Source organism: Oncorhynchus keta, chromosome 23, assembly GCF_023373465.1.
Source record: "Oncorhynchus keta strain PuntledgeMale-10-30-2019 chromosome 23, Oket_V2, whole genome shotgun sequence".
Classification (NCBI taxonomy): Eukaryota; Metazoa; Chordata; class Actinopteri; order Salmoniformes; family Salmonidae; genus Oncorhynchus; species Oncorhynchus keta.
The window spans coordinates 35048142-35061502 of NC_068443.1; the positions used below are offsets into that span (position 1 = coordinate 35048142).

The 13361-nt window shown below is 44.2% G+C and overlaps 1 protein-coding gene across 2 annotated transcripts; it reads left to right on the plus strand.

Annotated features, from left to right (window-relative positions):
* The first annotated feature begins 282 nt into the window (after positions 1-282).
* Positions 283-13219, plus strand: LOC118402223 (uncharacterized). 2 transcript variants are annotated; one of them, XM_035800250.2, is made up of 10 exons: positions 283-696; positions 2275-2332; positions 4387-4548; positions 6621-6818; positions 9560-9751; positions 9875-9964; positions 10084-10219; positions 10309-10356; positions 10464-12100; positions 12332-13219. In XM_035800250.2, the coding sequence occupies exons 1-10, from the start codon at positions 635-637 to the stop codon at positions 12395-12397; spliced, it is 2649 nt and encodes an 882-aa protein (XP_035656143.1). In that variant the 5' UTR covers positions 283-634; the 3' UTR covers positions 12398-13219. The 2 variants fall into 2 exon arrangements, with proteins under 2 accessions (XP_035656143.1, XP_035656142.1); XM_035800249.2 differs by lacking the exon at positions 283-696 and having other exon boundaries at positions 2079-2332.
* Positions 13220-13361: the final 142 nt, after the last annotated feature.

Below are 13361 nucleotides of genomic sequence, written 5' to 3' on the forward strand. Positions count from 1 at the left end.
AATTCAATAGCACCATCTGCTATATACTAGGCATTTTTCTACAGAGCAGAATTAATCACAAACACTGACAGCCTTTCATAACATCTCTAGAAAATAGTTATAGTTATTGTCTTGCTATTTAGAGTAGAAAGTGACAAGTAAGCAGTTTAATTTCCTATTGCAGCTACGGTCTCTCCAAAGTGAATATTTTTCTAACACCAGCAGTCAGCATCCGCTGTCTCTAGGTCCAATGTAGCTTTTTGGAGCCTTATCTGCCCTCCTGCACATTTGCGTCAGCAGAATAGCATGTTACAAATAGATAGGGGCTTTATAACTTATGTAACGTAGCACAATGACAATGTAAACAACGCTAATGATGTTTGGACGCCTCTGAACTCGGTTGGTATCAAGGGTCGAACCTCCCACGTGATGAAAGGCTCAAGAATGGAGTCGGAAGAGGCTATGAGAAATTGTAAAATTGACCAGAAGCGCCAGTTCACTTCAAACAGAGTGGAGCATTGTTATTTCTAGGTAAATAACCGAACTATCAAAACCTTCTCGGATAATCGCTTTGGGATCAAACGCTGTGCACGGGACCGCAGCCAAGCTCTAGTCGGGTACCTGGCGATGCGATGGGAGAGCGAGTACCGCAGAGATGATGCGTTTTCTACTGGATTGCTTGCGGACGCCAAGGCAACGGGCACCGTGCAGTGAGAGGTTGGTACTGGGATAACGATAATGGATAAGGAAATGCTTAGTTGACAATAATCTCCTTTTCTACATTGACCTATCATCCACAATAGAGCGAGGTCATGTTTAAGGTTAACGGTTTACCCCCCTACGCAATTTCAACAATCCTGTTTTGAAGAGATGTTTTTTTTTATGAATGACCAGTATAAGGCACTAAAGCGGGGAATGTTTAATATCTTCTCATTGATCGTACTAACAGCTGGTCCATGAATGCAATACATTATATTCATGGACATGCACCAACAATAAAATATAGCCTATTTTAGACAGACAGACAGACAGACAGACAGACAGACAGCAATTGGTTAATTTGTTCATTTTCAACTGATTGTAAATAATACAATTCTAAAATGGAATTCCTGATCATCTCCCCAAAAATATTTAAGGAAATAATTTCACAAATGTACACCTATGTACAAATGTGGAATAGGCCTATATAGCAGATTGGGCTATTTCCTACTCAGTATAATAAATAGCCTTTTACATTCACCTGTACACTCATTCATTTTCCATTGCTATTTAAAATGATCATTTGTATACTATATGGTATTTATTGAAGAAGAAACGGTGCAGTACAACATTTACTGGTGCAAATGTTTATTAAAGTACTGTATTCTACAAAAGTAGGTAGGTAAGAGTCTTCAGGTGAGGCCTCCCTTGACATATAGTGTTGCATTGAAACTGCAGTCATATTGATATTACAGTCATTCTCAAACGAGGCTGTTTTAATTTAGGGCCCTCTGAGCCCTGAGATTTTCTCTGCGTTTAGCCCATTCCTCTGCAGGTTGGAGCAAACGGTAGTTTGCATAGAGAGACAACAGGGATAATACAATGTAACACAGTACTGTGATATTAACTTAGCTTTGTTAGATACATTCGGAATCATGGAAATGGTTCATGAACAAGTAATGCCTCTCATACTGTGGTTTGACAGCATGTTCTTGAGGAATGGCACTTTTGTTAACCCTTCACGGTGCTGAATCAGGTATGGGGGGGATAATGGTAGTCTTTTGAGAGGGGAGGTGAAGGGAGGAGAATCATAGTATGAGAGGGGGACGATAGGGGGAGGAGAATGATAGTATGAGAGGAGGAAGATAGCCGGAGGGGGATGTAGTTAATTCCCCTGTCATGGATGGATAACCTTTTTATGGGCTACCCTGGAAACATGACTGCCCATCTCTTTTCCTGTCCTCTCTCCCCCCCACTCCCCCTCCATCTCTGACTCATTCTCCATCTACATGCAACCCCTCTGCACAAGCTTAGTTGGTACATTCTCACTCCCTGTCTCCCTTTCTCCCCTCCCTCTTTTATTGCCTGGTGCCCATACATACACACAACCCACAAGCAGCCTGCCTCAGTTTCCATATGCACCGTCCGTTTGATTGACAGACTAATGAGAATGGATGGAGTGGGGATGGAGGCTGGGGAAGAAGGGAAGGGAGAAGGGGGAGGAGGAGGTGGAGATGAAGGTAAGGGGGGATGGTTAGGTGCAGCATCAGTTTCATCCCTCCTTAAACATTCCTGTCTTCTCTGCTGGTCCCCCAGGGACAAGGACTTTGTGGAACAGGACGAGTGTGTTGCTCAGAAGACTGGAGAAATCAGAGTAAGGCCACACGTTTCCTATTACATTCCTACAGTGTGCGCGCGTGTGTGTGCGTGCTTTTGTGTGAGCGCGCGTCTGAGTGTGCACGTCTGTGTGCGCATCTGTGTGCGTTCTCATGTTTCACTGCCTACAGTAAGGTGCATGTGTTATGTGCGAGCCTGATCAGAATGTGCAGGGTTTCTAATGGCACCTTACATGAGTATGCAGTACTGTATGGAGCAGGTCTCTTAGCTGAGAGGATTCTGTGTTGTCATGTTGTTCTGTGTGTGAAGATTGAGGAAGGCGTGCATAGATTAATGTACAGGTATTAGTAATCCTTTAGGGAATCGCTAGGCTTAAATAACCAGATTCCCTTTGACATATCTACAAATGCTTTTCTCTATCGCACCTTTCTTTTAGAGCAGGAGAGCTCTGCATTTACAGAGGACCATCTGGTCATGAGAACACAGATCGTGTCTACTGGTGTCCTTCAGCGTCATAGGAATGCCCATCCCAGCATCATAGGAAATACTGTCATTATTTCAACTACAGTACACTGTGAACATTTCCCGTGCACCGTTACCTGTCGAGATGTCACTGTGTGAGATTCTATTTTTGTAACCCGGCAACAACCTGGGATGTAGCTCTGTATCCCCCGGCAACAGCATCTCTTTGACTACCGAGAGGTGGCCTCGACATGATCTCACCCAAAACTGATTTCCTGTCTCTCAGCTAGTGGTATTATTAAAAGATTATTGTTGCAAATGTCTATGCTACTGGGCTTGTATTCTAAAGGGAGTGCTGATCTAGGATCAGGTCTTTGGGAATACAGGCCCTGATCCGCTGTGTTTTCATGCTGTCAAATAGCTACAATGTCACAGTGCAGAATGAACTACTTTGTGCATAAATGGTAGTAGATGCATGATATATGCATTGTAGCGTTATGAAGGTTACTCAAGTGAATTATTAAGTGCCCCTCCATCCAAGGTAGCAACTTGACGTTGGGAAAACATCCGATTTGTTTAGCAAGATTGCAAGTTGGCCTAAAATGATCCGTGTCAGCTTGCTATATGGGATGATTCCCCAAAATATCACAACTTGATCCCCTAGTGACATCTTTTAGGACCTTGAGCAGAAGGGCTGGAATCCTTTCCAGACAATAGCCAACTGTCAGGATGAGCTGTGCATATTGAGCCTGAGTGAAAAAGCGCTCTCATGGTTTATGCAGGTCTGAGTCACTACAGCGAGATTTTATTTCTCTCTTTACTTTGCTTTACTTCGCTCACTATAATGCTCTTTAGACTTTTCAGCTAAAAACAGAATCCAGCATTTGAAAGGGTTGAAAGTGCCATTTATCTGCGTTAGTACAGCACATTGTCTGTCATTCATAACACCTCTCGCACTAGTGTACCTCTCTCTCTCTCTCTCTCTGTTTCTCCATCTCTCTCTCTGTTTCTCCCTCTCTCTCTCTCTCTCTCTGTTTCTCCCTCCCTACCTCCCTCTCTCTCTCTCTCTCTCTCTCCTCCACTCCTTCCCACTGCCCTCTCTATTTCTGCCCATCCCCCTCTTTCTTGGCAGTTTTCCCTACAGTCAGTTAGATTTCTAATCATTCCTCTTTTTAGAATGGAGATCAGGTTGGATACGGCTGTGTAAAATTAATGGAAAAGCATCACTCCACGTAAGCCTTATTTCTGCAGTGAAAGGGACTTTGAGTAGCTGTCTGTCTCTAGCCTCTATCTCCTCTGATTTTCAGTAACCACTGATCTCTCTCCCTTCCCTGCTCTCTCTGTCACTGCTGCCTCTACTCCATCTGCTCCTACTGTCACTCCATCTTTCCCACCCCTCTCCATCTGCCCCTTGTTTCTTTCTCTCTCTCACACTCTCTCCCCATTTCCTTCTCTATCTGGTCCTGCTTTCTTTGAATCTGTTCACGTGTCCTTCCATTCTTTCCACCCCTCCATTCTCGCTCTGCTCCATCCGTCCCTGCTGTCCCTCCATCTTTCCCTCTCTTCATCTCTCCACTCCTCCATCCATCCCTCCCTCCCTCCACCTGCCTGTGTGTTCCAACCCACCAGGACCTGCAGGATGCCGTGCAGCAGGAGGGCATTGAGCTGGAGGAGCAGCGGGGAGACCGCCAGGAGCTGGAGGAGACCCTGGAGAAGCTGGAGCAGCACAGGATGGAGCTGGAGGACCAGCTCAAACTGACCAGGCTGGAGTGTGTCCAAGAGAGCCAGCAGGTGAGACACACACAGAGATAACAGCTGCTATGGCTGCTGTTAGGGGGGAATTCAGACTTAAGGTGCACACATGTACATTTCATTTAATTCCCTTTTCATGCAATTTTTTCTCTACACGTATTCTGACCTTGAACTTAAACATGCCACCGAGTTGTACGTTTGTGTGGCAGAGGTGTGTCAGTAATACCAACATACATAATGACTGTCACTTTAGTGTTTAGTTGCCTTCAATTTGTAGCCTACATTTTACATCATCCCATTACATCATTAGTTTACCTTTCTTTCATCTGTCACGTCCGTGTGGTTGTTCCCGAGGGTCGCTAGCAATAGTGGATCATATGACGCGAACGTTCTAAGTTGTGCAATAATTTGGGACACGTAGCCTATTTGCATCCTTATGGAACGCAGACCATATGTAGCAGTTTACACGGTTCACAACGACTGGACTGTTCTCATCACAGTTCCATGATTAGCGAAGGTAGATTTGTAGATAGGTATAGAGTTATATATGTTCAACCCATATTGTACCCTTTTCTCACCTTCCAATTTTTCATGGATTGAAAAACTGAGTATTGCCAAATGTCTGCTCTGCTAGAGCTGCCCTGGTCAACTGTAACCGCTGTTATTGTGAAGTAGAAACGTCTAGGAGCAAGCTCACAGAACGGGACTTCAGAGTGCTGAAGTGTGTAGCACGTAAAAATCACCTGTCCTCGGTTGCAACACTCACTACAGAGTTCAAAAGTGCCTCTGGAAGCAATGTCAGCACAATAACTGTTCGTCAGGAGCTTCATTAAATGGGTTTCCATGGCTGAGCATCTGCACTGCATCGGCTGAATTGCGTTCTCTGGAGTGATGAATCATGCTTCACCATCTGGCAGTCTGACGGACGAATCTGGGTTTGACAGATGTCAGGAGAACTCTACCTTCCCCAAGTGTAAAGTTTGGTGGAGGAGGAATAATGGTCTGGGGCTGTTTTTTATGGTTTGGGCTAGGCCCCTTAGTTGCAGTGCAGGGAAATCTTAACGCATACAATGACATTCTAGACAATTCTGTGCTTACAACTTTGTGGCAAAAGGTTGGTGAAAGCAGGTCCATGCAGAAATGGTTTGTTGAGATCGGTGTGGAAGAACTTGACTGGTCTGCACAAAGCCCTGACCTCAACCCCATCAAACACCTTTGAGATTAATTGGAACGTAGACCGCGAGCCCGACCTCACTAATGCTCTTGTGGCTGAATGAAATGTGGCTTGTGGCTGTTGTAGCAGCAAATTGGGGACCAACTCCATATTAATGCCCATGATTTTGGAATAAGATGTTCGACGAGTCATGTAGTGTATTTTTTGTGTAAAGGCTCTCCATCCCGGTTTTTGCATGATTCATAAAGACTTTCCTAACCTGAATAATCTAGAAGATCAGAGTATTTTTCCATCTACCAATTGGTGCTGAAAAGGAGATGAATATGCATATATTTAGATGGCTTTCTTTCATTGATCCCTAATATTCTGAACTCGTTCACTCGATTCTAGTGAGCCTGTCGAAAATTCCTATTAAAGGAACACGGTATTTAAAGGGATGGTTTAAGATTAATTTACTGAAAACCCTATTGAATGAAACTCAACGAGAAAATCCGTTGGCCAACAAGTGGGCAGGTTTTTAGTGGTTACATTTTTTAAAATTCAGTGTGTGCAACGGAGCCACACCTGTCTGAATCAGCCTCTTACTGAATAAAACATAACAAGTACTGTTTTTATGAGTGAATGGTCATTTGTATCAGTGAAGATTAGCTTTGTAGGGCAGTTGAAATGGAAGGTTTCAATTGTTAGCGAATGCAATCTCGGTAAAGGCGTAAACATTGCCTTTAAATTACAATCACATCACAAAGCTTGTCTTCAGCACTACAGATTGAATCCAGTCCTTAGTTGGTTTGTGGTCAGTTCAAACCTATTCTCCAATCTTCAAATGAATAAAGATGATATTCATCCATGTTATTATTGCTACCCTTTCGCTGCTCCCACGTCATCTCCCTCTGACTCTGCTGTCTCCTCCTCTGTCCCACTTCTTCCCTCCTTACAGATTCTTTCCCTGCAGGCAGAGGAGGTGGACAGGGAAACGAAGGTGGAGGAGTATGAGCGGGAGCTGGCCCGGGCAAGGAGGAAACTCAAACAGCTGAAAATGGAGGTCAGACGGGCCCAGGGGAAGGTGGAGGAGGCGGGCGAACGCACCATCCCTCTGGAGGAGTCCATCAGCCAATCATATGAGGAGATTTTACAGGTGGATGTGTCTTTAGTTGAAGACCCATCCCTTCCAAATATATTCCACTCTGGTTATGAACTCATTGTCCTTCCAAAAATACCTGCTATGGAAGGATTGGATTGATGACAGCATTACAATAGGGTAGTCTTTCATGAGTTCGTTGATCCAGTCCTGCAGTCATCAAAAGGGTCAGTGGTCACAAAAGACAGCGAACAAGCCCTGGGCTAAGGTCACAAGGGAGAGTAGTCGAGCTTGTAAAGCCCATTAAGAGAATTGGACCATGGCCTCTGATTTTTCCTGCCACTGTGTCTCCTGCTATTCTCCTCACGTGGCAACTGGAACCCTTGAAGTAAGATAGCCTCTAGGGTTTCCTAGAATGCCAGGATGCAGAGCGAATATAAGAATATGGTATCCGGCTACAGCATATGTGGGTGTGACCGACTGAGGTTGAAACCCAAGTCTCCTCTGTGTTAGCCCGCTGAGCTAAAGCTTCAGGCGAAGGTACTCCAAACCACCTCTGTTACATGAGAATACTAATATAAAGCAGTTCAGTCAGACCGGCAGGGGGTGGGGATTCATTGTTATTTCAGTCCCCTGCTGACAGGTGATTAATGTGTATGTAGCCTTCATCATGCCCCCCAGTGTATTGATCTGTGTTGTCACAGGACTGGAGAGTGAAGAGGCTGGTCGCATCGATCCGTTGTGCGTGTTATTGATCCTCCATGTTGATTTTTGTTCCTTTTAATCATTCTGTCTCATGAGAAAAAGCTTTCAAGCTGTAGTAGACCAATATTTAATATCAGCTGGGTTTCTTTTGTTTGCTGATGATGTACCAGACCTAATCTTTAAGGAGATAACAGTCATTGATTCAGGGAGAGTTCAAAAGGTCTATTTTATTGGATAAAGACAAGCGCAAGGTCTTTGAATAGCCATGTGCCTAGCACTCAAGCCCAACCACTTACTTACTTGGTCTTTACCATGCCAAGTGGAGCATAAGGCCTGTCCCCATCTCTTACTGTTCTGGGCAAAGCTAACACATGCATAGTGTAACAAACTTCTTCTCCGTCTGATGAGGAGTAGGAAGGATCGGACCAAAATGCAGCGTTGTAAGTGTCCATGATAATTTATTATATCAGAACACGGAAAATACAAAATAACAAAGTGAGGGAAAGAAATGAAAATCGAAACGGTTCTGTATGGTGAAAACACAGACACAGAAAACAACTACCCACAAACACACATGGCTCTCAATCAGAGGCAACGATTGACAGCTGCCTCTGATTGGGAAGGCCAAACACATAGAACTATAACACACAGAACAAACATAGAATGCCCACCCCAACTTACACCCTGACCAAACTAAAATAGAGACATAAAAAAAAGTAACAAAGGTCAGGACGTGACACATAGACTTCTCTAACATGTACAATACCAGTCAAAGTTTGGACACACCTACTCATTCAATGTTTTTATTTTATTTTTGTATTTTCTACATTGTAGAATAATAGTGAAGACATCAAAACTATGCAATAACACATATGGAATCATGTAGAAACCAAAAAAGTGTTAAAACAAATAAAATATATTTTATATTTGTGATTCTTCAAAGGAGCCACACTTTGCCTTGATGACAGATTTGCACACGCTTGGCATTATCTCAACCAGCTTCACCTGGAATGCTTTTCCAACAGTCTTGAAGGAGTTCCCACATATGCTGAGCACTTGTTGGCTGCATTTCCTTCATTCTGCGGTCATCCTAAACCATTGGGTTGAGCTTGGGTGATTGTGGAGGCCATCTGATGCAGCACTCCATCACTCTCCTTCTTGGTCAAATAGCCCTTACACAGCCTGGAGGTGTGTTGGGTCATTGTCCTGTTGAAAAACAAATGATAGTCCCACGAAGCGCAAACCAGATGGGATGGCTGCAGAATGCTGTGGTAGCCATGCTGGTTATTAAGTATGCCTTGAATTCTAAATAAATCACTGACAGTGTCACCAGTGAAGCACCATCACACCACCTCCTACATGCTTCACGGTGGGAACCACACATGCGGAGATCATCTGTTAACCTATTCTGTGTCTCACAAAGACATGGTGGTTCGAACCAAAGGACAGATTTCCACCGGTCTAATCCATTGCTCATGTTTCTTGGCCCAAGCAAGTCTTCTTATTGGTGTCCTTTAGTAGTGATTTCTTTGCATTAATTTGACCATGAAGGCCTGATTCACGTCTCTTTTGAACACTTTATGTTGATGTTACTTGAACTCTGTGAAGCATTTATTTGGGCTCCTCTTCGAGTTAGAGGTAACTCTGGGTCTTCCTTTCCGATGGCGGTGCTCATGAAAGCCAGTTTCATCATAGCGCTTGACGGTTTTTGCGACTGCACTTGAAGAAACAACACAACTGATTGGCTCAAATGCATTAAGGAAAGAAATTCCTCAAATGAACTTTTAACAAGGTATTGAAATGCATTCCAGGTGACTACATCATGAAACTGGTTGAGAGAATGCCAAGAGTGTGCAAAGCTGTCATCAAGGAAAAGGGTGGTTACTTTGAAGAATCTCTAATATACTCTTTTGGTTACTACATGATTCCATATGTATTATTTCATAGTTTTGATGTCTTCACTATTATTCTACAATGTAGGAAATAGTGAAAATAAAGAAAAACCCTTGAATGAATAGGTGTGTCCAAACTTTTGACTTGTAATCTATATATATGATAAATAATTGCTTTTGTTGATGACTGCTGTGGACTAGGAGGAGCAGACGCTCAGTATACTTAGTGGGGAGCGGACGGGAGATGCAATACTGCCAGACCACCAGCAGGTGGAGCCAATCGACACATCCCCCATCAGCCTCAGGACAGAGGACGGAAATCTTGACGTCCCCTCTGTACCAGCCAGATCATGGGGCAGGAGCCAATCACTGCCTGTCTATGCTGAAATCCTGGTATGTTTCATACAAAAGTGTTTAAATCTTACATGATGTCCATCAAACCCATCAAACTTGGGATAGCTTGAATTATGGGTCCTATGTGCTTTGAAATGAGTTGCCTATTCTCTCTTTTCACAGGCAAACCTTGGGTGTGCGGCTCGCGCTAAGAACGGATTGGCTGATACACAAGAAGAGGAGGAGGAGACAACTACACCAAGCACACCAAAGGTATGGCTACCGTATTACCTCAGTGTTATGTACTGTAACCCAAAAATCATTTGAAGAGACTGGATATATGAGGAAAACTCCCTTAAACTGTGAGAAATGTTTAACCTATACCTCTCTAGCATATGGATAAGGGAGAAAAGGAAGAGAAAGTGGAGGACGAAGAAAAGATTTCCCAAACACGATCCACCAGTAGCATAGCAGTTGAAGAGCTCGACTTCTACCACCCCGACCCCTTCATTCACTGTGAATCTGAAGGTGAGTATCTATCTGTTCCATATGATTTGATGATGATGATGATTATGATGATAATGGTGGTGATGATGATGATTCTTTTCTTTTTGCAGATTACCTTTTCAAAGATGACGACCTCTTTGCCAAAACAGATCAATCTGGTGAGTGAAGTTCATATCTAAAACTTTGACAATCTGATTGATTATAATTATACGCTATAGCATTATCCAGGCCTCTAATTCTGTTTTCGACTGATCCTTTATCGTAGATGATGACCCGTTCAAAGGCACAGACCCCTTCGCTGCAGACATCCTCTTTCCAGAGGGGACAGAGGAGCCCTATCCCTCCACTGATCCGGATACCCGCCTGGAACTTGGATCTAACGACGAGACAGACAACAGCCTCTCCTGCGCTGAGAACAAAGCCTCCACCGGCACCCAGTGCTTCGAGTCCGAGTTCCCCGACGAGGACGAATCCAGCGACATAGAAATCAGTTACAGCAGGGAGGATCTGGACCCTGTTCACATGGACGCTGTTGAACTCTCCTTCGTTGAGCCCCAATCCTTGATCATGACCGAACGCTTGGGTTTCAAGCCCATCTATGCAGCTCAAACTTGTTCCTTGGAAACTGAATTAGATGACGCAGAAGAACCCGGCGTAGCTTCTGGGCGAGAACCCTTCAGTCAAGCATCCAGGGCCAACACCTGGGCTGCTGGACCCAACTTCTCCACCGAATCCGACCCTAATGGATACGAGTTTGACATCAACGCAGTATCCCCTCCTTCCGACATAGAAGAGATTGACATCACTCTTGGATCTATTCCAGTTGACTTTGACCTGGTGCCACCTGGGTATGACTCCGTGGAACCCAGCTACCCTGTTGGGATTCAGGCTTGTGACTCAGAACCTGCCGGAACAGGTGGATGCGACCTTCCTGAACCCAGCCCTCCTGTACCCACCCGTCCGGTCCGTCCACCTAGACGCCTCAAAGGGGGAGCGTCAGCGGACCTTGTGGAAGAGCCAGACACTCCCAAAGCTGAAGGCTGTGATCCAGGTTCTTCCAACCGCTCTGCTGATTCAGAGTTGGACAGTGCTATCGGGATGGACCCTCTTACCAGCTCAGCTGAACACAACAGTAAATTCAGCTTCGGCAACAACAGTTTTGAGCTGAACTACGAGCCCAACTATGAGCCCAGTAGTCAAACTTCATACAACTATGGATTTAAACTCAGCCCCGAACACCACAGCGAAGAGATCTTAGATCCTTTTGCCGCTGAACTCAGCGATGAAGAAGCTGACAACCAAGCCTCATTTGATCCTTACGAATTTGAGCCTATTGCTCAATCTGAGAACCAAGACGTGTTCGACCCTTATGGGTTTGGACATACATCTCATGCCACTGACCGAGACACATTTGACCCCTATGGTTTCAAACTCTTAAGTTTTGAGACTGACAACCAAGCTATCGTCGACTTACACAGCGGCGATGATACGAACCTTGAAGACAACAATAACACAGACAAAAGGGACTCCCTTAGCTTCGATTTCAGTAACACAGCTTCAATGGACCCCTATAGTTCAGAACCCAGTAATACTGCAACAATGGATCTCCTTGGTCTGGATCTCAGCAGAGCCAACAGTGTTGCTGAGTCAGACTGTAACAATCCTACAGCGTTTGACCCATTAGGAACAGTACAAACTATGGCAGCAGGAAGCAATCTACTGGACCTGGACCTTGTGTTTGGAAGAAGTAGTTATAGTGATAACCCTGAAGTCGCCACTGACCTCTACCACTGTGAGCCTAGACAGGGAAACCCTGCTGGTCCAGACAACTTAGAATTCAGATTGAGAGACACCGCCCACTCTGAGTCTGTAGACACCGTTTCTGACTGGATGACTGTTAAGGTCAGTGGCTCTTCTGTTGTTTGACACTCTGTGGGCACGTGTGTTCTGGAGGTGTGTGTGTGTGTGTTTAATGTATAGTTGTGTATGTGGTGTACTGTTAAGAGGGCGTGTGTAGTTGTGGATTTGTGTGCAAGCATGGATGTGTGTGTTAGTGTGTGCATGTGTGAATATTTTACCATTTACGATCCAATGACAGTAACTTTAACTATCATTTGTATTCTTGCCTCGCAGACCAACTCCAGGGAATCCTTGTCCTTTGGCCCAGTCAAACACAGCACACACAGCCTGGACAAATGAACCATTCCCTGGAAAGAAGACACCAGTGTGGTCATGACTCTGCAGTATAGTACAACAATGGGGAAGTAGATGGAAGGATATGAAGCAAAGGCGGGAATGAGTCTCTTTTCTCCAAGCTGGCATGATTCACCTTGACCCCTAGTCAAGGGTTGCAACATTGCATTGATTTGAATGTGATTGATATGTTAATTGAAAATCATAATTTGATTAATCTAATTTGAGTTATTAATTGCTGATGGTTGCTTTGCAGTTATACGGCCTTGGTTTGTTCAACACCCTGTTAAAGTTGCAATACAGTATTGAATCTGGGTCCAGATGCAGTAGGTTCTCGGAGGTGAGAACAAACAATTCCACATCCCTCGAGTTTGAATTGCATGAAAACCAAAGGATTTATTATCCTTGTTTATCTTGAAACTCTTCACAACCATCCATCCTTTATCCGATTTACAGTATATGAGGTGCCAAGGGATAGGGAAAAGGATGGAGTGAATAGTTTGGTGTTGAGCCATCTGCAAATACAACAGACTACTTTTGAGGGAGGTGAGAAAACCAGGTTGGTAGAATGCAGGGTCTGAGCAGTATTGTGTTAAATTTGATTAGTCAACTGATAATAAGAAAAGCCAACTGTGGCCAATACAAATTGTTACATAACAGTTTAACACCCCTTGGACCTTCCACGACCGGATTTGCCCACTCCTGGTTGACTATATAATATTTTAACTACCAATGTGACATGGCGCGAGCCAAACGTTGAACAACTACACGTATATACATCGGTATGTACTTTCTCAGACCCCCTGGGCCAGTAATACATAGATCAATTTAGGGGATTACAAAGTGAGTGGCTAATCTTTCACACATACTACTGTAAATGAACCGTTCATCCAGTGTGCAAATATCCATAGCGTTACAAAATTAACTCCCATTTTTGCGTGCTGGTACTGCCAATATAACACGTCAAATG

Excerpts from the sequence above, each read along its gene's own strand:
- LOC118402223 (XM_035800249.2), top strand. The coding sequence starts at position 2,123 with ATGAGAATGGATGGAGTGGGGATGGAGGCTGGGGAAGAAGGGAAGGGA. Across the intron at positions 6,819-9,559 it reads CATATGAGGAGATTTTACAG|GAGGAGCAGACGCTCAGTAT; the intron begins GTGGATGTGTCT and ends GCTGTGGACTAG. Across the intron at positions 12,101-12,331 it reads CTGACTGGATGACTGTTAAG|ACCAACTCCAGGGAATCCTT; the intron begins GTCAGTGGCTCT and ends CTTGCCTCGCAG.